This window comes from Bombina bombina, chromosome 11, assembly GCF_027579735.1.
Source record: "Bombina bombina isolate aBomBom1 chromosome 11, aBomBom1.pri, whole genome shotgun sequence".
NCBI classification, from domain to species: domain Eukaryota; kingdom Metazoa; phylum Chordata; class Amphibia; order Anura; family Bombinatoridae; genus Bombina; species Bombina bombina.
In genome coordinates this window covers 37,663,100-37,690,232 of record NC_069509.1, presented here as the reverse complement: position 1 = coordinate 37,690,232, position 27,133 = coordinate 37,663,100, and the positions used below count along the sequence as shown (strand labels likewise).

The 27,133-nt window shown below is 40.0% G+C and overlaps 1 protein-coding gene across 1 annotated transcript; it reads left to right on the top strand.

Moving 5' to 3' along the window:
- The first annotated feature begins 474 nt into the window (after window positions 1-474).
- On the top strand, window positions 475-17,239 carry LOC128642506 (uncharacterized). The gene is made up of 5 exons (XM_053695287.1): window positions 475-545; window positions 9,729-9,756; window positions 9,895-10,035; window positions 10,847-10,993; window positions 16,566-17,239. The coding sequence occupies exons 2-5, from the start codon at window positions 9,751-9,753 to the stop codon at window positions 16,680-16,682; spliced, it is 411 nt and encodes a 136-aa protein (XP_053551262.1). The 5' UTR covers window positions 475-545; window positions 9,729-9,750; the 3' UTR covers window positions 16,683-17,239.
- The last annotated feature ends 9,894 nt before the right edge of the window (window positions 17,240-27,133 follow it).

Sequence of the window (27,133 nt, the reverse complement as noted above, 5' to 3'; positions counted from 1 at the left end):
GTGACAGTGCCGCAGTTAGTAAAACTGTCTCAATGACAGAGCCCCAGTTAGTGATAGAGCATGCGACAAAGCCCCAATTTGTGACAGCGCCTCAGTGACAGAATCTGTGACAGAGCCAAGTTAGTGACAGTGTCTCAATGGCTCCAGCTAACAATAGTACATTAGTACCCCATGATAGTATTTAAGGTATTTACAAAGTCCAAGTTGCTGACAGTGTCACTCCCAAGTAATAAATGGTAAAGTATCGATTAGATATAGTTCCCCATTATAATGGGACCGACCCATGCAATACCAGTTATCCCCACAATGTGGAGCTCTCTCACGCTCAGTTTCCCGCCCCGGACTCCAAACAAGTTACTCACATCACATCTGTAAGAAACTACCGTCACGTTCAAACCTTATAGGGATTGGACCACCCCGGCTGCCGTACCACCTTCCTGTATTCTCGCGTCTCCATAGCAATGAGAGACGCAGCCCAAATATCGCGAGATGTGAGTGGTAGCTCAGCAGAAGATTGTAAATACTGCTGGGGTATTATGCCGAAGGTATTAGTGATTTCTGGTGTCTAATATGGGTATTAGTGATGTGTAATATGGGTATTAGTGATGTGTAATATGGGTATTAGTGATGTCTAATATGGGTATTAGTGATGTGTAATATGGGTATTAGTGATGTCTAATATGGGTATGTGATGTCTAATATGGGTATTAGTGATGTGTAATATGGGTATTAGTGATGTGTAATATGGGTATTAGTGATGTGTAATATGGGTATGTGATGTCTAATATGGGTATTAGTGATGTGTAATATGGGTATTAGTGATGTGTAATATGGGTATTAGTGATGTGTAATATGGGTATTAGTGATGTGTAATAGGGGTATTAGTGATGTGTAATATGGGTATTAGTGATGTGTAATATGGGTATTAGTGATGTCTAATATGGGTATTAGTGATGTGTAATATGGGTATTAGTGATGTCTAATATGGGTATTAGTGATGTGTAATATGGGTATTAGTGATGTCTAATATGGGTATTAGTGATGTCTAATATGGGTATTAGTGATGTGTAATATGGGTATTAGTGATGTCTAATATGGGTATGTGATGTGTAATATGGGTATTAGTGATGTGTAATATGGGTATTAGTGATGTGTAATATGGGTATTAGTGATGTGTAATATGGGTATGTGATGTCTAATATGGGTATTAGTGATGTGTAATAGGGGTATTAGTGATGTGTAATAGGGGTATTAGTGATGTGTAATATGGGTATTAGTAATATGGGTATTAGTGATGTGTAATATGGGTATTAGTGATGTGTAATATGGGTATTAGTAATAGGAGTGTTAGTGATGTGTACTAGGGGTATTAGTAATGTGTAATATGGGTAGTAGTGATGTGTAATATGGGTAGTAGTGATGTGTAATAGGGGTATTAGTGATGTGTAATATGGGTATTAGTGATGTGTAATATGGGTATTAGTGATGTGTAATATGGGTAGTAGTGATGTGTAATAGGGGTATTAGTGATGTGTAATATGGGTATTAGTGATGTGTAATATGGGTATTAGTGATGTGTAATATGGGTATTAGTGATGTCTAATATGGGTATTAGTGATGTGTAATATGGGTATTAGTGAGGTGTAATATGGGTATTAGTGATGTGTAATAGGGGTTTTAGTGATGTGTAATAGGGGTTTTAGTGATGTGTAATATGGGTATTAGTGATGTGTAATAGGAGTGTTAGTGATGTGTACTAGGGGTATTAGTAATGTGTAATATGGGTATTAGTGATGTGTAATATGGGTATTAGTGATGTGTAATATGGGTATTAGTAATGTGTAATAGGGGTATTAGTGATGTGTAATATGGGTATTAGTGATGTGTAATATGGGTATTAGTGATGTGTAATATGGGTAGTAGTGATGTGTAATAGGGGTATTAGTGATGTGTAATATGGGTATTAGTGATGTGTAATATGGGTATTAGTGATGTGTAATATGGGTATTAGTGATGTCTAATATGGGTATTATTGATGTGTAATATGGGTATTAGTGAGGTGTAATATGGGTATTAGTGATGTGTAATAGGGGTTTTAGTGATGTGTAATAGGGGTTTTAGTGATGTGTAATATGGGTATTAGTGATGTGTAATAGGAGTGTTAGTGATGTGTACTAGGGGTATTAGTAATGTGTAATATGGGTAGTAGTGATGTGTAATAGGGGTATTAGTGATGTGTAATATGGGTATTAGTGATGTGTAATATGGGTATTAGTGATGTCTAATATGGGTATTAGTGATGTCTAATATGGGTATTAGTGATGTCTAATATGGGTATTAGTGATGTCTAATATGGGTATTAGTGATGTCTAATATGGGTATTAGTGATGTGTAATATGGGTATTAGTGATGTCTAATATGGGTATTAGTGATGTCTAATATGGGTATTAGTGAGGTGTAATATGGGTATTAGTGATGTGTAATATGGGTAGTAGTGATGTGTAATAGGGGTATTAGTGATGTGTAATATGGGTATTAGTGATGTGTAATATGGGTATTAGTGATGTGTAATATGGGTATTAGTGATGTGTAATAGGGGTATTAGTGATGTCTAATATGGGTATGTGATGTCTAATATGGGTATTAGTGATGTCTAATATGGGTATGTGATATCTAATATGGGTATTAGTGATGTCTAATATGGGTATGTGATGTCTAATATGGGTATTAGTGATGTGTAATATGGGTATTAGTGATGTGTAATAGGGGTATTAGTGATGTGTAATAGGGGTTTTAGTGATGTGTAATAGGGGTTTTAGTGATGTGTAATAGGGGTTTTAGTGATGTGTAAAATGGGTTTTAGTGATGTGTAATAGGGGTATATTAGTGATCGTGTAATAGAGTGTTAGTGATGTGTAATAGGGGTGTTAGTGATGTGTAATATGGGTATTAGTGATGTGTAATATGGGTATTAGTAATATGGGTATTAGTGATGTGTAATATGGGTATTAGTGATGTGTAATAGGGGTTTTAGTGATGTGTAATAGGGGTATATTAGTGAGGTGTAATAGGGGTATTAGTTATCGTGTAATAGAGTGTTAGTGATGTGTAATAGGGGTGTTAGTGATGTGTAATATGGGTATTAGTAATATGGGTATTAGTGATGTGTAATATGGGTATTAGTAATATGGGTATTAGTAATATGGGTATTAGTAATATGGGTATTAGTGATGTGTAATATGGGTATTAGTAATATGGGTATTAGTGATGTGTAATATGGGTATTAGTGATGTGTAATAGGGGTTTTAGTGATGTGTAATAGGGGTATATTAGTGAGGTGTAATAGGGGTATATTAGTGAGGTGTAATAGGGGTATTAGTGATCGTGTAATAGGGGTGTTAGTGATGTGTAATAGGGGTGTTAGTGATGTGTAATATGGGTATTAGTGATGTGTAATATGGGTATTAGTGATTTGTAATATGGGTATTAGTGATGTGTAATAGGGGTTTTAGTGATGTGTAATAGGGGTTTTAGTGATGTGTAATAGGGATATTAGTGATCGTGTAATAGGGGTATTAGTGATGTGTAATAGGGGTATAAGTGATGTGTAATAGGGGTATTAGTAAAATGGGTATTAGTAATGTGTAATATGGGTATTAGTGATGTGTAATATCGGTATTAGTAATATGGGTATTAGTGATGTGTAATAGGAGTGTTAGTGATGTGTACTAGGGGTATTAGTGATGTGTAATATGGGTAGTAGTGATGTGTAATAGGGGTATTAGTGATGTGTATTATGGGTATTAGTGAGGTGTAATATGGGTATTAGAGATGTGTTATATGGGTATTAGTGATGTGTAAGATGGGTATTATTTATTTGTAATATGGGTGTTAGTGATGTGTAATAGGGGTATTAGTGATGTGTAATAGGGGTATTCATGGTGTGTTATATGGGCATTAGTGGTGGTGTGTAATATGGGTATTAATGATTCCTGTTGTGTAATATGGTTATTAGTGTATCAGAGCAGGGGTATTAGAGCTGGTATTAGGGATTGTATCGGAGCAGGGGTATTAGAGCTGGTATCAGGCATTGTATTAGAGCAGAGGCATCAGAGCAGGTATTAGGAATTATATTAGAGCAGGGGTATTAGAGCTGGTATTAGGGATTGTATCAGAGCAGGGGTATTAGAGCTGTTATTAGGGATTGTATCAGAGCAGGGGTATTAGAACTGGTTTTAGGGATTGTATTGGAGCAGGGGTATTAGAGACAGTATTAGGGATTGTATTAGAGCAGGGGTATTAGAGCTGTTATTAGGGATTGTATTAGATCAGGTAATAGGAATTGTATCAAAGCAGGGGTATTAGAGCTGGTATTAGGAATTGTATCTGAGCAGGGGTATTAGAGCTGGTATTAGGGATTGTATTAGAGCAGGTATTAGGGATTGTATCTGAGCAGGGGTATTAGAGCTGGTATTAGGGATTGTATCAGAGCAGGGGTATTCGAGCCGGTATTAGGGATTGTATTAGAGCAGGGGTATTAGAGCAGGTATTAGGGACTGTATCTGAGCAGGGGTATTAGAGCTGGTATTAGGGATTGTATCTGAGCAGGGGTATTAGAGCTGGTATTAGGGATTGTATCAGAGCAGGGGTATTAGAACTGGTTTTAGGGATTGTATTAGAGCAGGGGTACTAGAGCTGTTATTAGGGATTGTATTAGATCAGGTAATAGGGATTGTATCAAAGCAGGGGTATTAGAGCTGGTATTAGGAATTGTATCTGAGCAGGGGTATTAGAGCTGGTATTAGGGATTGTATTAGAGTAGGGGTATTAGAGCTGGTATTAGGGATTGTATCGGAGCAGGGGTATTAGAACTGGTTTTAGGGATTGTATTGGAGCAGGGGTATTAGAGCAGGTATTAGGGATTGTATCAGAGCAGGGGTATTAGAGCAGGTATTAGGGATTGTATCAGAGCAGGGGTATTAGAGCAGGTATTAGGGACTGTATCTGAGCAGTGGTATTAGAGCTGGTATTAGGGATTGTATCAGAGCAGGGGTATTAAAGCTGGTATTAGAGATTGTATCAGAGCAGGGGTATTAGAGCCGGTATTAGGGATTGGATTAGAGCAGGGGTATTAGAGCAGGTATTAAGGATTGTATCTGAGCAGGGGTATTAGAGCCAGTATTAGGGATTGTATCAGAGCAGGGGTATTAGAGCAGGTATTTGGGATTGTATTAGAGCAGGGGTATTAGAGCAGGTTTTCGGGATTGTATCAGAACAGGGGTATTAGAGCTGGTATTAGGGATTGTATCAGAGCAGGGGTATTAGAGCAGGAATTAGGGATTGTATCTGAGCAGGGGTATTAGAGCCGGTATTAGGGATTGTATTAGAGCAGGGGTATTAGCGCCTTATTAGGGATTGTATCTGAGCAGGGGTATTAGAGCAGGTATTAGGGATTGTATCTGAGCAGGAGTATTAGAGCTGGCATTAGGGATTGTATCAGAGCAGGGGTATTAGAGCCGGTATTAGGGATTGTATTAGAGCAGGGGTATTAGAGCAGGTATTAGGGATAGTATCTGAGCAGGGGTATTAGAGCCGGTATTAGGGATTGTATCAGAGCAGGGGTATTAGAGCTGGTATTAGGGATTGTATCAGAGCAGGGGTATTAGAGCAAGAATTAGGGATTGTATCTGAGCAGGGGTATTAGAGCCGGTATTAGGGATTGTATTAGAGCAGGGGTATTAGCACCGTATTAGGGATTGTATCTGAGCAGGGGTATTAGAGCAGGTATTAGGGATTGTATCTGAGCAGGGGTATTAGAGCTGGCATTAGGGATTTTATCTGAGCAGGGGTATTAGAGCTGGTATTAGGGATTGTATCAGAGCAGGGGTATTAGAGCAGGTATTAAGGATTGTATCTGAGCAGGGGTATTAGAGCAGGTTTTAGGGATTGTATCGGAGCAGGGGTATTAGAGCTGGTATTAGGGATGGTATTAGGTATTGTATCTGAGCTGGGGTATTAGAGCTGGTATTAGGGATTGTATCTGAGCAGGGGTATTAGAGCTGGTATTAGGGATTGTATCTGAGCAGGGGTATTAGCGCTGGTATTAGGGATTGTATCAGAGCAGGGGTATTAAAGCTGGTATTAGGGATTGTATCAGAGCAGGGGTATTAGAGCAGGTATTAGGGATTGTATCAGAGCAGGGGTATTAGAGCTGTTGTTAGGGATTGTATTAGATCAGGTAATAGGGATTGTATCAAAGCAGGGGTATTAGAGCTGGTATTAGGAATTGTATCTGAGCAGGGGTATTAGAGCTGGTATTAGGGATTGTATTAGAGTAGGGGTATTAGAGCAGGTATTAGGGAATGTATCTGAGAAGAGGTATTAGAGCTGGTCTTAGGGATTGTATCTGAGCAGGGGTATTAGAGCTGGTATTAGGGATCGTATCTGAGCAGTGGTATTAGAGCTGGTATTAGGGATTGTATCAGAGCAGGGGTATTAGAGCTGGTATTAGGGATTGTATTAGAGCAGGGTTATTAGAGCAGATATTAGAGATTGTATTAGGGCAGGGGTATTAGGGATTGTATCTGAGCAGGGGTATTAAAGCAGGTATTAGGGATTGTATTAGAGCAGGGGTATTAGAGCAGTTATTCGGGATTGTATCAGAGCAGGGGTATTAGGTATTGTATCAGAGCAGGGGTATTAGAGCAGGTATTAGGGATTGTATCAGAGCAGGGGTATTAGAGCAGGTATTGGGGATTGTATCGGAGCAGGGGTATTAGATCTGGTATTAGGGATTATATCAGAGCAGGGGTATTAAAGCTGGTATTAGGGATTGTATTGGAGTAACATACATAGTAACATAGTAGATAAGGTTGAAAAAAGTCCATCGAGTTCAACCTATACAAATTTATAATACTTACAAAAGCTCCAGTTAAGCTTAAATAACCCCACTAAAAGGTGACTCATTTAACACTAGCAATCATATCCATGAATCTTGTTTATATACAGAAATGTATCCAGACTATTTTTAAATGTATCTAGGGTATTGGCATTCACTACCTCCTTTGGTAATGAGTTCCACAATTTTATTGCTCTTACAGTGAAAAAACCTTTCTGTTGCAGGAGATTAAATCTCCTTTCCTCCAACCTTAAATTGTGACCTCTTGTCAGAAACATTTTTCTAGGAATAAACAGAGCTTCTGCCTTCTCTGAATTTGAGCCTTGAATATATTTATATAAAGTAATCATGTCACCTCTCAAGCGCCTTTTTTCTAAAGAAAACAGACTCAGTTTGGCTAGCCTCTCCTCATAGATTAATCAATCCCCTTGTTAGCTTTGTGGCCCTTCTCTGAACTTTTTCTAGTTCTGCAATATCTTTTGTTGCGATCGGTCCCCAGAACTGCACTCCATACTCAAGGGGAGGTCTTACCAGGGCTTTATATAGTGACAGAATTATGCTTTCCTCCCTTGAATCAATGCCTCTTTTAATACATGCTAGTATCTTATTAGCCTTTGAAGCCGCTGCCCTTCATTGTGCCCCCATCTTTAACTTGTTATCTATTATTACTCCCAAATCCCTTTCCTCCTCTGTTTGGCTAAGTCTTGTCCCATTTAAAAAATAAGTTGCCTGCTTATTTTTACTTCCAAAATGTAGAACCTTTCATTTTTCCGTATTAAATCTTATTTTCCATTTACTTGCCCATACTTATAATTTTTGCAGATCCCTTTGTAATGAAAGTTCATCCTGCTCTGACCTAATGACCTTACTTAACTTAGTATCATCTGCAAAAATAGAGATGTCGCTATTTAATCCTTGCTCCAAGTCATTTATAAAAATATTAAAAAGAACGGGGCCCAGTACTGATCCCTGGGGGACTCCACTGATTACCTTTATCCAATCTGAGTATGATCCATTTACTACTACTCGTTGCTTCCTATCTTTTATCCAGTTATTTATCCATGAGCTAACATTTTCAGCTATTCCCAGTCCCTTAATTTTGTGCATTAATCTCTCATGTGGCACTGTATCAAATGCCTTTGCAAAATCTAAGTATATCATATCAACTGATTCCTCTTTATCTATATTTTTACTTACTTCCTTGTAGAATCTAATTAGATTAGTTTGACATGATCTATTTCTCCTAAAGCCATGCTGATTAGAACTCATAATCTTGTTTACACGAATATGCTCATCAATATAATCCCTTATAATCCCTTCAAATATCTTCCCCACTATTGATGTCAGACTAACTGGTCTATAGCTTCCTGGATCATCCCTGCTTCCCTTTTTGAAGATTGGCACCACATCAGCTTTGCGCCAATCCTGGGGTACCATGCCTGAGGATAATGAGTCTTGAAAAATTAAAGGGACATGAAACCCACATTTTTTCTTTCATGATTTAGAAAGAGAATGCAATTTTAAACATCTTTCTAATTTACTTCTATTATCTAATTTGTTTTATTCTCTTGATGATCTTTGCTGAAAAGCATATCTAGATATGCTCAGCAGCAGCTGATTGGTTGCTGCACATAGAAGCCTCGTGTGATTGGCTCACCCATGCACATTGCTTTTTCATCAAATAAGGATATCTAAAAAATGAAGCAAAATAAATAATAGAAGTAAATTGTAATGTTGTTTAAATTTGTATGTTCTATCTTAATCATGAAAGAAAGATTTTGGGTTTAGTGGCCCTTTAAGAGTAGAGGTTTGTCTATAATAGTGCTAAGTTCCCTTAACACCCTTAAGTGTATTCCATCTGGGCCTGGAGTTTTATTTACCTTAATATTATCCAGTTTTTTCCTGATATCCTCTAGACATAACCCAGTTAATGGTATGGACTTAATGGTATTAGAGCCGGTATTAGGGATTGTATCAGAGCAGGGGTATTAGAGCTGGTATTAGGGATTGTATTAGAGCAGGGGTATTAGAGCTGGTATTAGGGATTGTATCGGAGCAGGGGTATTAGAGACGGTATTAGGGATTGTATCAGAGCAGGGGTATTAGAGCTGGTATTAGGGATTGTATCAGAGCAGGGGTATTAGAGCTGGTATTAGGGATTGTATTAGAGCAGGGTTATTAGAGCTGGTATTAGGGTTTGTATCAGAGCAGGGGTATTAGAGCTGGTATTAGGGATTGTATTAGAATAGGGGTATTAGAGCTGGTATTAGGGATTGTATCGGAGCAGGGGTATTAGAGCCGGTATTAGGGATTGTATCAGAGCAGGGGTATTAGAGCTGGTATTAGGGATTGTATTAGAGCTGGTATTAGGGATTGTATTAGAGCAGGGTTATTAGAGCTGGTATTAGGGATTGTATTAGAGCAGGGTTATTAGAGCTGGTATTAGGGTTTGTATCAGAGCAGGGGTATTAGAGCTGGTATTAGGGTTTGTATCAGAGCAGGGGTATTAGAGCTGGTATTAGGGATTGTATTAGAGCTGGTATTAGGGATTGTATTATAGCAAGTGATTAGAGCTGGTATTAGGGATTGTATCTGAGCAGGGGTATTAGAGCTGGTGAGGGTTTGTATCATAGCAGGGTATGAAGTTTCATGGGGAAGGGGTATTGGTGTTGTGAGTAACAGGGTACCAGTATGAGGTTATGGAAGTATTTCTACCCAGTGTGTGTAAGTGCTGGTGTATTTGGGAAGTGGTTGCATAGAGTATAAATGCTGTAACCCACCACTCTGTGTGTATTAGTTCTATTAATGTATATTCTGTCTTCTTCCCCAGGATCCAAGAGGTCGCAGAGCAGATGGCTGTGAGTGTTATTAACATTTATTGCCCTCTGGGACGTATCTACAGTGTGTGTTTTGTCTTATCCCTCCCTCAGTTCCTTCTACTACTGATTGTCCCATCACCCCTTTTATGTAATTGCTGTTTTTTTGCTGTTCTGCAGGCGCTCACGTTCCCAGCAGTCTCACCAAGAGCCACGGCAGTCTCTGAACTGAGCATCCCGCTACCAGCCGTCATCTTACTGGCGGTCTCGCTGTACCTTATTGTGCTGTTCTTTCTTCTCCTGATACACCAGTGCCTGCAGGTGACGCCTGATGTGCTCTGTAACATATGTACCTTATTGTCATAAGCCTAAATACCAACCATGCTACATAGTGTTACTAACTGTATAAAACTGGCAGGGATATAATATGTGAACTAAACCTGTTAGTATTGAGTCATCTCTATCTCTCTATCTCTATATCTCTCTCTATCTCTATCTCTCTCTCCATCTCTCTCTCTCTCCATCTCCACACTTGTTCCGATGTAGGCACTTTAGCCCTGACACGAAAGGGTTAAAACAACAAATATTACCTTTCTGATTACTGTACTATTTTTCAGAAATCCAAACCTTTTCCGCTCCCAAGCCGTTTGGCTAAAGGGTTTCCTACCTGTATTATGAATTGTACTATTTATTTGTTCTTTTTAATTAAACGAGATGAAAGTGTTTCATTTTTATGTTTGCAAACGGATTTCCTTGTCCATTTAGATCCACTTACTTTCAATAGCAATTTAAATAGCTTTCACTTTTTCTTTATTTTTATTTTTTTAGTGCTAGTAAAAGATTTGTAACATATCTAAATGATGCTGATGTAAAACAAATCAACTTTGTTTTACTAATGATGATCAAATGTTTGCTTTTTCCTGCACATAGTTTATTTAACTTAGATGGCATTTTAATAGCAGTCACCTAACAGCAAGCAATAGCCCTGGGTGCTGGCACCTCCTAGTGGTAGACTGACAGCACTGCCAATGAGAGGGATATGTTGTGTCACAAAATGTAAAATGTTGCTGGTTTGGGGTTCCTAGTGAAAATGTATTTGTCTTAACACGCTGACCTCCATCTTTCTCTGCAGGCACGTGATTGTTGTCCTTCCTGTTTCGGTTGGCAGAAGGTGGGAGAACTGGGTTTGTGTGACATGTGCATTAGCTGCGCCCAAACGTGTGATTGTAGGATGCCCTCCCCCGCACATGTCATGGACTCTTGTTGCCCCTCCAATCCAGTGAGTGCCTGGCTGCTTATCCATATGGTTGCCAGTGAGATTCACACACATCTTCATAGCCGTTTTGTTCTCTCATTCTACTGTCAGTCTGTCCTCTTATTCTACTGTCAGTCTGTCCTCTCATTCTACTGTCAGTCTGTCCTCTTATTCTACTGTCAGTCTGTTCTCTCATTCTACTGTCAGTCTGTCCTCTCATTCTACTGTCAGTCTGTCCTCTCATTCTACTGTCAGTCTGTCCTCTCATTCTACTGTCAGTCTGTCCTCTCATTCTACTGTCAGTCTGTCCTCTTATTCTACTGTCAGTCTGTTCTCTCATTCTACTGTCAGTCTGTCCTCTCATTCTACTGTCAGTCTGTTCTCTTATTCTACTGTCAGTCTGTCCTCTCATTCTACTGTCAGTCTGTCCTCTCATTCTACTGTCAGTCTGTCCTCTCATTCTACTGTCAGTCTGTCCTCTCATTCTACTGTCAGTCTGTCCTCTCATTCTACTGTCAGTCTGTCCTCTCATTCTACTGTCAGTCTGTCCTCTCATTCTACTGTCAGTCTGTCCTCTCATTCTACTGACAGTCTGTCCTCTCATTCTACTGTCAGTCTGTTCTCTCATTCTACTGACAGTCTGTCCTCTCATTCTACTGTCAGTCTGTTCTCTCATTCTACTGTCAGTCTGTCTTCTTATTCTACTGTCAGTCTGTCCTCTCATTCTACTGTCAGTCTGTCCTCTCATTCTACTGTCAGTCTGTTCTCTTATTCTACTGTCAGTCTGTCCTCTTATTCTACTGTCAGTCTGTTCTCTCATTCTACTGTCAGTCTGTTCTCTCATTCTACTGACAGTCTGTCCTCTCATTCTACTGTCAGTCTGTTCTCTCATTCTACTGACAGTCTGTCCTCTCATTCTTTTGTACTTTTTCTCCATTATGCTGTTTCTCTCTTCTTCAACCTGTGCTGTCTGGCACTCTTGATTTCTCTCTCCCTCTCTCTCTCTCTCTCTCTCTCTCTCTCTCTCTCTCTCTCTCTCTCTCTCCTTGCTTTCTCTCTTCCTTTCTCTCTCTCTCTCTGTTCTTTGCTGTCTCTCTTTTTCTTTTTGTGCTTGCTGTCTCTCCTGCTTACTACCCTCTCTGTACTTCTTGTCTCTCTTGCTTTCTCTATTAATGCATGCTATCATTCTTGCTTCTTCTTTTCTCTATTACACACTTTTTTGTCTTCAATGCTCTCTGTCTCTCTTGCTATCTTGATTCTCACAGTCTCTGTCTCTTGCATTTTGGCAGCTCCTCTCTCAGGTCTGCTTTACATGATTTCTGTCTCTATTAATTTCTCTCTCCTTGCTGTCTCATTGTCTCCTTGCCATAGTCTCTTAGTCTCTTAGTCTCACAGAGTCACTAATGCTCACTGTCTCTCTTAGTCTCACAGAGTCTCTAATGCTCTCATTCTCACGGCTTACTAATGCTCACTGTCTCTCTTAGTCTCACAGAGTCTCTAATGCTCTCATTCTCACGGCTTACTAATGCTCACTGTCTCTCTTAGTCTCACGGAGTCTCTCATTCTCACGGCTTACTAATGCTCACTGTCTCTCTTAGTCTCACAGACTCTCTAATGCTCTCATTCTCACAGCTTACTAATGCTCACTGTCTCTCTTAGTCTCACAGACTCTCTAATGCTCTCATTCTCACAGCTTACTAATGCTCACTGTCTCTCTTAGTCTCACGGAGTCTCTCATTCTCACGGCTTACTAATGCTCACTGTCTCTCTTAGTCTCACAGAATCTCTCATTCTCACGGCTTACTAATGCTCACTGTCTCTCTTAGTCTCACGGAGTCTCTCATTCTCACGGCTTACTAATGCTCACTGTCTCTCTTAGTCTCACGGAGTCTCTCATTCTCACGGCTTACTAATGCTCACTGTCTCTCTTAGTCTCACGGAGTCTCTCATTCTCACGGCTTACTAATGCTCACTGTCTCTCTTAGTCTCACAGAATCTCTCATTCTCACGGCTTACTAATGCTCACTGTCTCTCTTAGTCTCACAGAATCTCTCATTCTCACGGCTTACTAATGCTCACTGTCTCTCTTAGTCTCACAGAATCTCTCATTCTCACGGCTTACTAATGCTCACTGTCTCTCTTAGTCTCACAGAGTCTCTCATTCTCACGGCTTACTAATGCTCACTGTCTCTCTTAGTCTCACAGAGTCTCTCATTCTCACGGCTTACTAATGCTCACTGTCTCTCTTGCTCTCATTCTCACGGCTTACTAATGCTCACTGTCTCTCTTGCTCTCATTCTCACGGCTTACTAATGCTCACTGTCTCTCTTGCTCTCATTCTCACAGCTTACTAATGCTCACTGTCTCTCTTGCTCTCATTCTCACGGCTTACTAATGCTCACTGTCTCTCTTAGTCTCACAGAGTCTCTCATTCTCACGGCTTACTAATGCTCACTGTCTCTCTTGCTCTCATTCTCACGGCTTACTAATGCTCACTGTCTCTCTTGCTCTCATTCTCACAGCTTACTAATGCTCACTGTCTCTCATGCTCTCATTCTCACAGCTTACTAATGCTCACTGTCTCTCTTGCTCTCATTCTCACAGCTTACTAATGCTCACTGTCTCTCTTGCTTTCATTCTCACAGCTTACTAATGCTCACTCTCTCTCTTGCTCTCATTCTCACAGCTTACTAATGCTCACTCTCTCTCTTGCTCTCATTCTCACAGCTTACTAATGCTCACTCTCTCTCTTGCTCTCATTCTCACAGCTTACTAATGCTCACTGTCTCTCTTGCTCTCATTCTCACAGCTTACTAATGCTCACTGTCTCTCTTGCTCTCATTCTCACAGCTTACTAATGCTCACTGTCTCTCTTGCTCTCATTCTCACAGCTTACTAATGCTCACTGTCTCTCTTGCTCTCATTCTCACAGCTTACTAATGCTCACTGTCTCTCATGCTTTCATTCTCACAGCTTACTAATGCTCACTGTCTCTCTTGCTCTCATTCTCACAGCTTACTAATGCTCACTGTCTCTCTTGCTCTCATTGTCACAGCTTACTAATGCTCACTGTCTCTCTTGCTCTCATTCTCACAGCTTACTAATGCTCACTGTCTCTCTTTGTCTCATGGAGTCTCTCATTCTCACAGCTTACTAATGCTCACTGTCTCTCTTGCTCTCATTCTCACAGCTTACTAATGCTCACTGTCTCTCTTAGTCTCACAGAGTCTCTCATTCTCACAGCTTACTAATGCTCACTGTCTCTCTTGCTTTCATTCTCACAGCTTACTAATGCTCACTGTCTCTCTTGCTTTCATTCTCACAGCTTACTAATGCTCACTGTCTCTCTTGCTCTCATTCTCACAGCTTACTAATGCTCACTCTCTCTCTTGCTCTCATTCTCACAGCTTACTAATGCTCACTGTCTCTCTTGCTCTCATTCTCACAGCTTACTAATGCTCACTGTCTCTCTTGCTTTCATTCTCACAGCTTACTAATGCTCACTGTCTCTCTTGCTTTCATTCTCACAGCTTACTAATGCTCACTGTCTCTCTTGCTCTCATTCTCACAGCTTACTAATGCTCACTGTCTCTCTTGCTTTCATTCTCACAGCTTACTAATGCTCACTGTCTCTCTTGCTTTCATTCTCACAGCTTACTAATGCTCACTGTCTCTCTTGCTCTCATTCTCACAGCTTACTAATGCTCACTGTCTCTCTTGCTCTCATTCTCACAGCTTACTAATGCTCACTGTCTCTCTTGCTCTCATTCTCACAGCTTACTAATGCTCACTGTCTCTCTTGCTTTCATTCTCACAGCTTACTAATGCTCACTGTCTCTCTTGCTCTCATTCTCACAGCTTACTAATGCTCACTGTCTCTCTTGCTCTCATTCTCACAGCTTACTAATGCTCACTGTCTCTCTTGCTCTCATTCTCACAGCTTACTAATGCTCACTGTCTCTCTTGCTTTCATTCTCACAGCTTACTAATGCTCACTGTCTCTCATGCTTTCATTCTCACAGCTTACTAATGCTCACTGTCTCTCTTGCTCTCATTCTCACAGCTTACTAATGCTCACTGTCTCTCTTGCTCTCATTGTCACAGCTTACTAATGCTCACTGTCTCTCTTGCTTTCATTCTCACAGCTTACTAATGCTCACTGTCTCTCTTGCTCTCATTCTCACAGCTTACTAATGCTCACTGTCTCTCTTGCTTTCATTCTCACAGCTTACTAATGCTCACTGTCTCTCTTGCTCTCATTCTCACAGCTTACTAATGCTCACTGTCTCTCTTGCTTTCATTCTCACAGCTTACTAATGCTCACTGTCTCTCTTGCTTTCATTCTCACAGCTTACTAATGCTCACTGTCTCTCTTGCTCTCATTCTCACAGCTTACTAATGCTCACTGTCTCTCTTGCTTTCATTCTCACAGCTTACTAATGCTCACTGTCTCTCTTGCTTTCATTCTCACAGCTTACTAATGCTCACTGTCTCTCTTGCTTTCATTCTCACAGCTTACTAATGCTCACTGTCTCTCTTGCTTTCATTCTCACAGCTTACTAATGCTCACTGTCTCTCTTGCTCTCATTCTCACAGCTTACTAATGCTCACTGTCTCTCTTGCTCTCATTCTCACAGCTTACTAATGCTCACTGTCTCTCTTGCTCTCATTCTCACAGCTTACTAATGCTCACTGTCTCTCATGCTTTCATTCTCACAGCTTACTAATGTTCACTGTCTCTCTTAGTCTCACAGAGTCTCCCATTCTCACAGCTTACTAATGCTCACTGTCTCTCTTGCTCTCATTCTCACAGCTTACTAATGCTCACTGTCTCTCTTGCTCTCATTCTCACAGCTTACTAATGCTCACTGTCTCTCTTGCTCTCATTCTCACAGCTTACTAATGCTCACGCTCTCATTCTCACAGCTTACTAATGCTCACTGTCTCTCTTGCTTTCATTCTCACAGCTTACTAATGCTCACTGTCTCTCTTGCTCTCATTCTCACAGCTTACTAATGCTCACTGTCTCTCATGCTTTCATTCTCACAGCTTACTAATGTTCACTGTCTCTCTTAGTCTCACAGAGTCTCCCATTCTCACAGCTTACTAATGCTCACTGTCTCTCTTAGTCTCACAGAGTCTCTCATTCTCACGGCTTACTAATGCTCACTGTCTCTCTTGCTCTCATTCTCACAGCTTACTAATGCTCACTGTCTCTCATGCTTTCATTCTCACAGCTTACTAATGTTCACTGTCTCTCTTAGTCTCACAGAGTCTCCCATTCTCACAGCTTACTAATGCTCACTGTCTCTCTTGCTCTCATTCTCACAGCTTACTAATGCTCACTGTCTCTCATGCTTTCATTCTCACAGCTTACTAATGCTCACTGTCTCTCTTAGTCTCACAGAGTCTCTCATTCTCACGGCTTACTAATGCTCACTGTCTCTCTTGCTCTCATTCTCACAGCTTACTAATGCTCACTGTCGCTCGCGTATACTCATCTCTTCTTGCTTGCTCTCCCTTTTTTCCCAATGTATTTGTTCTTGATTACAGTCTATCAGTTTCTCTATTCTCACAGTGCCTCTCGGTTTTACAGAGCTGTCCCAGCTGCAGCGGTCTCTCGTGCTGTCCGCTCTGTGACTTTGCATGTACATATCAGCCTCCGGACTGCAATCCCATCAACTGCATTTGTTGTGAGATCAAACTCCGGTGACGAAGCAGCGGTTACCTCCCAGCAGCCAGACCTGTACAGCCTTCTCTATGTGTCAAACAACTCTCTCCTCTCTCTAGCACTCTCATTCATTTCCTCTGTGTCATCTCCAGCACCTACTGGTCGCTAGCGCTTACTTAATGTATATTTAGGTGGGTTCCTTTACTGTGTGAGGAGGGACTCCATCCTGATGTCCGCAGTCATTCTGGTCAGGTGCTGCATCCGTTATGGGCATCCAGGATCACTTAAAGGGTTTACTATGTGTCTAGTACTATCAAAGGGGTTAAATAGATAGTCAAAGTTACCCTCCTGGAATATGGCACAAATTAAACATACACATACATGCTTTTTTTAATTTGCTCACCAGCTGTATTCTTATCGGGAGTATCACAGGACAACAACTTTAACTAAGGGCTCGATTTACCAAAGTCCTACGGCTGCAAGAGCTCACAAGAACTTGCTCGCCGTAATTTATCAAGCAGCGATCACCAGACCGCCGCTTCCTTAACCTCTTTGCCACCTCTAAGGTGGGGAAATTCAATCTCCGCGGTCGAGTCCGACCGAGAAGATTGACAGCTCCTGCCCGCGCGTGATTGGCTGTGCGCGGGCAGGGGTGTGGGATTGCACGCGAGTGCAAAATTGCACTTGTGTGCAATGGTGATTGCCTGCGGGTGATTTCGCCCCGCCTCAGCTTTGATAAATCTAGCCCATGTTTAATCCCTTTGTAGGTGTTAAACACATAGCATAAAAATGTAATATGTTTAAAAATAATATTCTCTTATGAAGCAAAGCATTTTATTTTAACACCAGAATTTATATTTAAAGTGAATGCAAACTTGAGCATAGTCGCTCAAGTCATAGGGTAGAATTTAAAAAATGAAAGAGACTTTCATTCATCAAATGAAGTGTAGGATATACTTCTCTTCTGAGATTTGTACCTTGTAATGCCAGAACCATAAGCGCCGTTCCTCCGCCCGCCATATTCGTCAATTGATTGACTGATGATCCACCAATCGTTGTTCCCCCCCCCCCCCCACCACCAATTGTTTCCCCCTCCCCCAAAGGGACTGAACGCTCCGGGGGGAAACAACGATTAGTGGATTGCAGATGAGTCATCTGTCAATCAATTGACGAATATGGCGGGCGGAGGAACGGAGCTTTTCGTTCTGGCATAAGAAGATACAAATCTCAGAAGAGAAGTATATACTACACATTTCATGAATGAAAGTCTCATTCATTTTTTCAATTCTATCCTATGACTTGAGCGACTATGCTCAAGTTTACATTTACTTTAAGCAAAGTGCAGCTGGTTGGTCCCTTCCTGCATTTATCTGTAGGTTTTGTAAACGGTTATATGCACCCATGGTTCTTAGTCGTCTTGTACACTTACCAGGTCAGAAATAAAGGATCTCCCTAATCGAGCTCAGGTAAGTCCATGTGACTGAGTCATAAAACCAGGTAAATCCTTTAATGGCTGTAACAGTCCCTTTATTTGGTTCTGTGTCCCAGCAGTGCATCCCCAGCATACTATGTTATTGCAGTTTATAAATGCAGAGTATTAATAAAGGGAGCATTAACTCTGAGATGGGTGCCGTGTACACGCGCCCAGTGACGGTCTCTGAGCTTACACAGCTGCTGATTGGTAGGTACGCCCTTGGCAAGCTAATGTCCGAGAGCGTACTTACAAGTCAGAGGCTACATACTCTCTCAGATCAGTGGTTTAAGAGTTGCCAATCTTAGTGTTAAAGAAAAAAAGTCTGTTTTTTTTTTCTTTTCTTATCACACTTTTCATTTTGAAGTGTTAGAATATTATAGGGATATTCTGATACAAGAGACATGATCTCATTATTTAGAGTATGTTAGTTTTGCGTTACTGACCTTTGCTTACTAAATCTAACCAACACAAAGGGGTGAAAATATGGCGGGTGATGGGCAGATACATGCAACTGCAATTTCTGATTGGATCAACAATAGTTATTGGAACAGCACCAACCTGTAGATACCTTTTGAGTGTGCGGCTCTGCTACCCCCAGTAGATAGATATGATTTGCAATAAAGTCCAGTACTGCTCACATACAAGTACCCCGACTTAGTCTCTTTTATTGGAGAGAAACACAAATGTGATGTTTCAGGCTATACACAGTCCTTACTCATGAGTAAGGACTGTGCATAGCCCGAAACGCATGAGTAAGAACTGTGTATAGCTCGAATCGCATAAGTAAGGACTGTGTATAGCTCGAATCACATGAGTAAGGACTGAGTATAGCCCGAAACACATAAGTAAGGACTGTGTATAGCCTGAATCGCATGAGTAAGGACTGTGTATAGCCTGAATCGCATGAGTAAGGACTGTGTATAGCCCGAATCACATGAGTAAGGACTGTGTATAGCCCGAATCGCATGAGTAAGGACTGTGTATAGCCCGAATCACATGAGTAAGGACTGTGTATAGCCTGAATCGCATGAGTAAGGACTGTGTATAGCCCGAATCACATAAGTAAGGACTGTGTATAGCCTGAATCGCATGAGTAAGGACTGTGTATAGCCTGAATCGCATGAGTAAGGACTGTATATAGCCCGAATCACATGAGTAAGGACTGTGTATAGCCTGAATCGCATAAGTAAGGACTGTGTATAGCCCGAATCACATGAGTAAGGACTGTGTATAGCCTGAATCGCATAAGTAAGGACTGTGTATAGCCCGAATCACATGAGTAAGGACTGTGTATAGCCTGAATCGCATAAGTAAGGACTGTGTATAGCCCGAATCACATGAGTAAGGACTGTGTATAGCCTGAATCGCATGAGTAAGGACTGTGTATAGCCCGAATCACATGAGTAAGGACTGTGTATAGCCTGAATCGCATGAGTAAGGACTGTGTATAGCCCGAATCACATGAGTAAGGACTGTGTATAGCCTGAATCGCATAAGTAAGGACTGTGTATAGCCCGAAACACATGAGTAAGGACTGTGTATAGCTCGAATCGCATGAGTAAGGACGGTGTATAGCCCGAAACATTACATTTGTGTTTCTCCCTAATAAAAGAGACCCAGTTGGGGTACTTGTATATTAGTGGTGCAGGACTTTATTGCAAATCATTTCTGATTGGATCGCTAGCCATGGTCTACTTGGAAGCTGCAGTGCAAAAATTAAATATTCTAACAAAATTAGTAATCATATCTTTTGCACAAGAATGTCCCTTTGTCATTTGGAAACATTTGGCATTGTTTAAATGCTGCAGGGTATATGGAACTCTTTCTCTGCTCCGTTTTTGTATTATAACTTTATTCAAGCACAAAATGTTGTTCTCTGTCTCTTACTCTCTTTTGCACTTTTGTGGTGTTCACCTGTTATGTCTTTTTTTTATTTCCCTAACTTTTATGTGAAATCTGTATATATTTGTACATGTGTTTACACATGAAATTATTTGTATTTTGTTTATAATCAAAATGTGTTTTACAAAATAAACAAACTTTTTTTGTATGAATTTTTTTTCTTTCCGCTGAACAATTATTTTAAACTTAAAAATAAATAAATAAGACAATTAATCCAATGACACACAATATATTTAATATACAGTATAACTACTTTGTAGCATGTTACCGGGACAGGTCAGCTGCATGGTATGGAAAGGGATTTAATTTGTACTACTTTCTGTTTAAAATATATTATGAAAACATTAAAAAAATGTTTTGTACTCTTTTTTTTTTTTTTAAATGATAAACAAAAAGCTTCAGCTCATATAAATGGGAATATTTCTATGAATTTAATCACAAGTACAAGTGAAGTAGTTATATATGAGTAGCTAGTCCCCTTCTTCTCATGGAGCCCGGATAGCTCAGTCGGTAGAGCATCAGACTTTTAATCTGAGGGTCCAGGGTTCAAGTCCCTGTTCGGGCGGCTGCTGCTTTTTGTTTTCTTCATATAAAAATACATTTTGTAAATCATATTTTTGAATTTATAAAATTATATATTTACGAACTGAATATTTTTTTTCACCTTTTAATCATTTCTTTAAAAAAATAAAAATACTTTGTAATACGGTAGTAAGAAAACAGATGCTGATTTAATAAAATTCCAGCAGGTGGCGCTGCAGCATCCTTACATTCCACCCTTTAGAATCAGATTATGTTGACATTTAAACCACAAATGTTGCTCCCCTCTTGCTGTTCATTTGCTATGTGTTTAAAATATACTAAGTCATTATAACCTATCAGTTGTGTAACATGGGCAAGATCTGCAAGAAAAAAAAGCTTTTGTAAAAGCTATTGGAGCTTGAAATGAATAATAAATAATAATATATTGTTAATATGAGGTTAATTCTCCAGTCAGTGTTATGAAATTGCTGAAACAGGAGATGATGACAGTTATTGCATTTGCTTGAAATGTGTGATCAAGCATTTTAGTTCCTACTATTTGCAATAATCCTTCTTATGTAATTGCCCCAGTGGCTAATAGACATACTTTTTATAGTTTAGTGTCATAGGTGATTATTCTGACCCTATGCAGTAATTATTATTGCACCAGCACTCTCTTCTTACAATCTGTTTGACCCCTATAAAGGGGTTAGTCTCATATTTAAAATCCAGCTCAGAACCCACAATGCATTGCTGCTCCTGAGAAAGATAGGGGCAGTAAACCAATCAGATTTGACATATGCATGTATCCACCAATCGCTGGCTGTGTCTCAGTCTGCAGAGATCCTCATGTACTGTTAAAAGGATGTGCTCTAATTTGTTATAGCACCTAATTCTATCACTTGTGATTATATAACTCTTTGTTTAACCCTGCAAAGGGGTTAAACACATAGATAAAATACCACTTGGGACCCGCAGTGCATTGCCTCTCCTGAGCAGAAACTGCCACAGAGCCAATCAGCAGCACTAATCACCCAGCTGGGTCGTTGCTGGGGTTAAACACAGAGTTGCAGCATTACTAGTAATAAAATGACAAACTCTAGTGAATTAGAGCATGTCACTTTATCACTATATTATCCCTTTAAAGGGACATTAAACGGTAAATACACATTAGACATACTAATGTATTCAAAGCAAAGATTAGTCTTAGAATAATATGTAGATGTCATTTTTACAATTGGTTATTTTAATATTGAAAATATAAGTGTAAAGATTTAGTTTCTATAAAGTACTTTCATTTCTATAAAGTAATGGTTGCTGCCATGTTTGAACTAGTTTTCTATTTATCTCTGTGCAATTGCCTGGAAAGTTGTTTTATTGCCTGATTTGTATCTGCCCCTAATTCTCTTCAGCAGGCAAAACAGATAAGAGGCAACTTAAGTACAAACATGGCAGTGTCCCATTACTTTATAGAGACTCAGTAGAATTTAGAAAATCAACCATTTTTAGGGAGAAAAAATAAAAAATGAAAGTATATTGCAAATTTGTTTTAACTGCTCAATTAAACATTTTATATCATACTATTAATGACCCTTTAACTGCTTTCCAGGGGCTTTAAACACCCAATTACCAAATAATACCAATGTAAAAGGACTTCTGTTGTCTTGCAATAAACAGAACAGCTGATTGTTTTACAGTAGCCTCAGTCAAACTGGTCTCATTACTAAAGGGCCGCTCAAATCAAAATAAACTTTCATGATTCAGATACAGCAGCAGTTTTAAAGGGACAAGTCTAGGCCAAAATAAACTTTCATGTTTCAGATAGAGCATGTGATTTTAAACAATTTCCCAATTTACTTTTATCACCAATTTTGCTTTGTTCTCTTGGTATTCTTAGTTGTAAGCTTAACCTAGGAGGTTCATATGCTAATTTCTTAGACCTTGAAGGCCACCTCTTTTCAGAATGCATTTTAACAGTTTTTCACCACTAGAGGGTGTTAGATAACACTGTGCTCATGCATGTGAAGTTATCTGGGAGCAGGCACTGATTGGCTAGGCTGAAAGTCTGTCAAAAGAACTGAAATAAAGGGGGCAGTTTGCAGATTCTTAGATACAAGATAATCACAGAGGTTAAAAGTTTATTATTATAACTGTGTTGGTTATGCAAAACTGGGGAATGGGTAATAAAGGGATTATCTATCTTTTAAAACAATAACAATTCTGGTGTAGACTGTCCCTTTAAGACACTTTCCAATTTACTTCAAATTTTGCAAAATCTTTTTATATTTACCTTTTCTGGGGAACAATATCTTACTGAGCATGTGCACAAGCTCACAGGGTATAAATATACTGCTTAATTGAAATTCAGATTAAGTGCTATTGCATTGTGTTTTTATTATGCACTTGTTAATTATGTAATTCTACTGCATTGAGTGCATCTAGCCACTGTTATTATTTTGTAGTCTGTTCTGCTGTTATATCACTCAAAGGCCTCTCACATGGATTTGTATCCATGTTTATAACTGCAGATATGTCTAGTTTATTTTCACTGTGTTAATGCTGTGTGGATCCTATCACAAACAATACATTAGAAAAAAAAACAAATACTACAATGTTATTATTCTTGAACTCATATTTACTAGTTTAACAAAAAACCATTTTTATTTAAAATAAGAAAGTTGCAACCTCTAATTTATGATCTGTAAAGGAAAACACTTGTTATTTGTATTTTGGTTCTGTAAGTTTTCCACATACCCAAGACCATGTAAGGTTGATACATTTAATAACAAATTCTTTATTCTTTGTTTTCCTAGTTGGCAGCACATAGCCATGTGTCACTTGTCAGATGTGTCACTTTGTTCTAGAAGACAAGACTGCCCTTTAGATGTCCCATGTGCTTAGTTATTTATACCCCATCCATGTGAACTGGTTAAATTAACCTAAACATTCCTACGTACAGCAAGTCACAATCAGTTATCACGCTGCCGCTGAGAAGGGGTTAACACAAGAGCTATAGGTCACCTACCTGCTCTACAGAAGTTGTAAAATCACATTCAATTTTAGGAAGTGAAGGGTTAATTTTTTTTTATTTAAAGGGCCCAACAAGTCGAAACATCACATGATCTAATTTATTCTTTTAAGACTATCTATCCTACACTACTGTGCGTTTAACCCCAGCAAAGGGACCAGGACCCGCGGAGCACTGTTGGTCCTGAGCAGAACCTGCTAATCCAATCAGCAGCGCTAGACACACGATTCAGATGTGCAACTAGTCTACTGAGTGTTTTTAACCCCTTTGCAAGGTTTAAACACACTGTAGTGAATGGTCGGTGTCGCTAGTCGTTAAATTACACGCTCTAACAAATTCGATCATGTAAGTTTTCGGCTGTTATGGCTCTTTAACATTTCCTACTGCCCAGCTGTTTTTATTGGTTAGTTCTTCTGATACTTATTGTACTATAACGATATTAAAGAACTGCAGAAATGTGTGCGCTGTGCTGGGAATTCCCAGGGTAATCAGGCTGGAAGTGTGCTCAGTACACACAGCACAGAGGGAAGGCCCTTGAGTACAGACGTGTGAGATCAGCTCAGCTCCTGAGAGGGCCGGGGAGAGCGCAGCCGGCTGATTAGACTAATTACGTGCTGGGCTAAGGCATTAATAGGTCCCTGCGTAACCCAGTGCAGCACACCTCAGAGACAACTGTGCAGCTTATTGAAACATGTGGGATGTGAATATTGATCCCAGGTTATCAGGACAGTGCAGAGATTCTGTCTAATGATTTCCTGACTGCACGTTATCAGGACAGGCTTAGACAGAGCGGCTGCTTAAAGGCATAGTCTAGTCAAAATTAAACTTTCATGGTTCAGATAGAGCAACAATTTTAAGCAACTTTCTAATTTACTCCTATTATCATTTTTTTCCTGTTCTCTTTGTATCTTTATTTTTATGTAAGTTTAGAAGCCAGCCTATTTTTGGTTCAGCACCTGGGTAGCGCTTGCTGATTGGTGGCTACATTAAGACACCAATCAGAAAGTGCTACCCAGGTGCTGAACCAAAATTAGTCCGGCTCCTAAATTTGACTTTTCTGATTTTTCAAATAAAGATACCAAACGAACAAAGAAAAAAAATGATAATAGGAGTAAATTAGAAAGTTGCTTAAGGGGACACTAAAGGATATATTAGACGAGAAGAAGGGGACACTAAACCCAATTTAATTATTCAGATAGAGCAACAATTTTAAGTAACTTTCTTATTTACTCCTATTATTAATTATTATTAATTCTCTTGCTATCTTTATTTAAAAAGCAGGAATGGAAAGCTTAGGACCCATCCCATTTTTGGTTGAGAACCTGGGTTATGCTTGCTTATTGGTTTGCTAAATGTAGCTACTAATAAGTAAGCCCTTTTCAGGGTGCTAAACACAAAATGGGCTGTCTCTTAAGCTTTAAATTCCAGCTTTTTAAATAAAGATAGCAAGATAACGAAAAAAATTGATAATAGGAGTAAATTAGAAAGTTGCTTAAAATTGCTGCTCTATTTGAATTATGAAAGTTTAATTTTGACTAGACTATCCCTTTAAAGTAAGGTGACCTTCTGACTGCACATTATTACGACAGGTTTAGACAGTTTTGGTGTCTAATGTAGGGTGAACTCTTGACTGCACATTTTCAGGACAGGCTCAGGCAGAGCTTGTATCTAATGTAGGGTGACCTCCTGACTGCACATTATCAGGACAGGCTCAGATAATATTTGTGTCTAATGTAAGGTGATCTCCTCACTGCACATTATCAGGACAGGCTCAGACAGTGCTGGGTGTTAAATGCAGGTTGACTTCCTGACTACACATTATCAGGACAGGCTCAGACAGAGCTGGTGTTTAATTTAGTGTGACCTCCTGGCTGCACATTTTCAGGACAGGCTCAGACATTGGAGGGTCACTGTTTATTGCAGCCTGGACCTTCTGACTGCACATTATCAGGACAGGCTTAGACAGTATTTGTGTCTAATAAAGGGTGACCTCCTTTCTGCACGCTATCAGGACGGGCTCAGACAGAGCTAACTGCAGTACAGGCTCAGACCATGGTGGGTCACTGCTTATTGCAGTTGGGGACTTCTGACTGCACATAATCAGGACAGGCTCAGATGATGTTGGGTGTCTAACATACAGTGACCCTTTCTGGCTGCAGATCATCAGGACAGGCTCACACAGCGCTGGGTTAAGTGAATTCCTGACTGTACTTTATCAGGATGAGTGTACTGTGGTTTGTGCCTAATGTAAGATCGTCCCAAGAGCAGTTTATCAGGACAGGCTCACACAGCGCTGGGTTAAGTGAATTCCTGACTGTACTTTATCAGGATGAGTGTACTGTGGTTTGTGCCTAATGTAGGATCGTCCCAAGAGCAGTTTATCAGGACAGGCTCACACAGCGCTGGGTTAAGTGAATTCCTGACTGTACTTTATCAGGATGAGTGTACTGTGGTTTGTGCCTAATGTAGGATCGTCCCAAGAGCAGTTTATCAGGACAGGCTCACACAGCGCTGGGTTAAGTGAATTCCTGACTGTACTTTATCAGGGTGAGTGTACTGTGGTTTGTGCCTAATGTAGGATCGTCCCAAGAGCAGTTTATCAGGACAGGCTCACACAGCGCTGGGTTAAGTGAATTCCTGACTGTACTTTATCAGGATGAGTGTACTGTGGTTTGTGCCTAATGTAGGATCGTCCCAAGAGCAGTTTATCAGGACAGGCTCACACAGAGCTGGGTTAAGTGAATTCCTGACTGTACTTTATCAGGATGAGTGTACTGTGGTTTGTGCCTAATGTAGGATCGTCCCAAGAGCAGTTTATCAGGACAGGCTCATACAGCGCTGGGTTAAGTGAATTCCTGACTGTATTATCAGGATGAGTGTACTGTGGTTTGTGCCTAATGTAGGATCGTCCCAAGTGCAGTTTATCAGGACAGGCTCAGACAGTGCTGGATACTGTGGGGTGAAGTCCTAACTGCACACTATCAGGACATGTTAAACAGTGCTGGGTAACTAACAGGAAAAGCTGTACTCTCATAGGTGGAAAGTTAAAATCCTTTATTAGGTGAAGAGCACTTATGTATCTGCTGTTTCAGAGTCTCCTGTGTGCAGTTTATCAGGACAGGTTTATTCTTTATTGCAGAAAAAAATCTGCTTGGTTTGGCTCTGCAAAACATTTGCACTTGCTTTCTTTTTATTTAATCAGCCACCCCATGAACACATACACACACACACACACACACTAGCACACATATGGGCACACACACACACTAGCACACATATGGGCACACACACACTAGCACACATATGGGCACACACACACACTAGCACACATATGGGCACACACACACTAGCACACATATGGGCACACACACACACTAACACACATATGGGCACACACACATGCATACACACACTAGCACATATATGGACACACACACACACACACACTAGCACACATATGGGTAATGGCACACACACAGACACTAACACACATATGGGCACACACACAGTAGCACACATATGGGCACACACTAGCACACTTTTGGGCACACACACAGGCATACACAC

Coding starts and splice junctions, on each gene's coding strand:
- LOC128642506 (XM_053695287.1), top strand. Junction 10,036..10,846: donor TGATACACCAGTGCCTGCAG/GTGACGCCTGAT, acceptor CTTTCTCTGCAG/GCACGTGATTGTTGTCCTTC. Junction 10,994..16,565: donor CTTGTTGCCCCTCCAATCCA/GTGAGTGCCTGG, acceptor TCGGTTTTACAG/AGCTGTCCCAGCTGCAGCGG.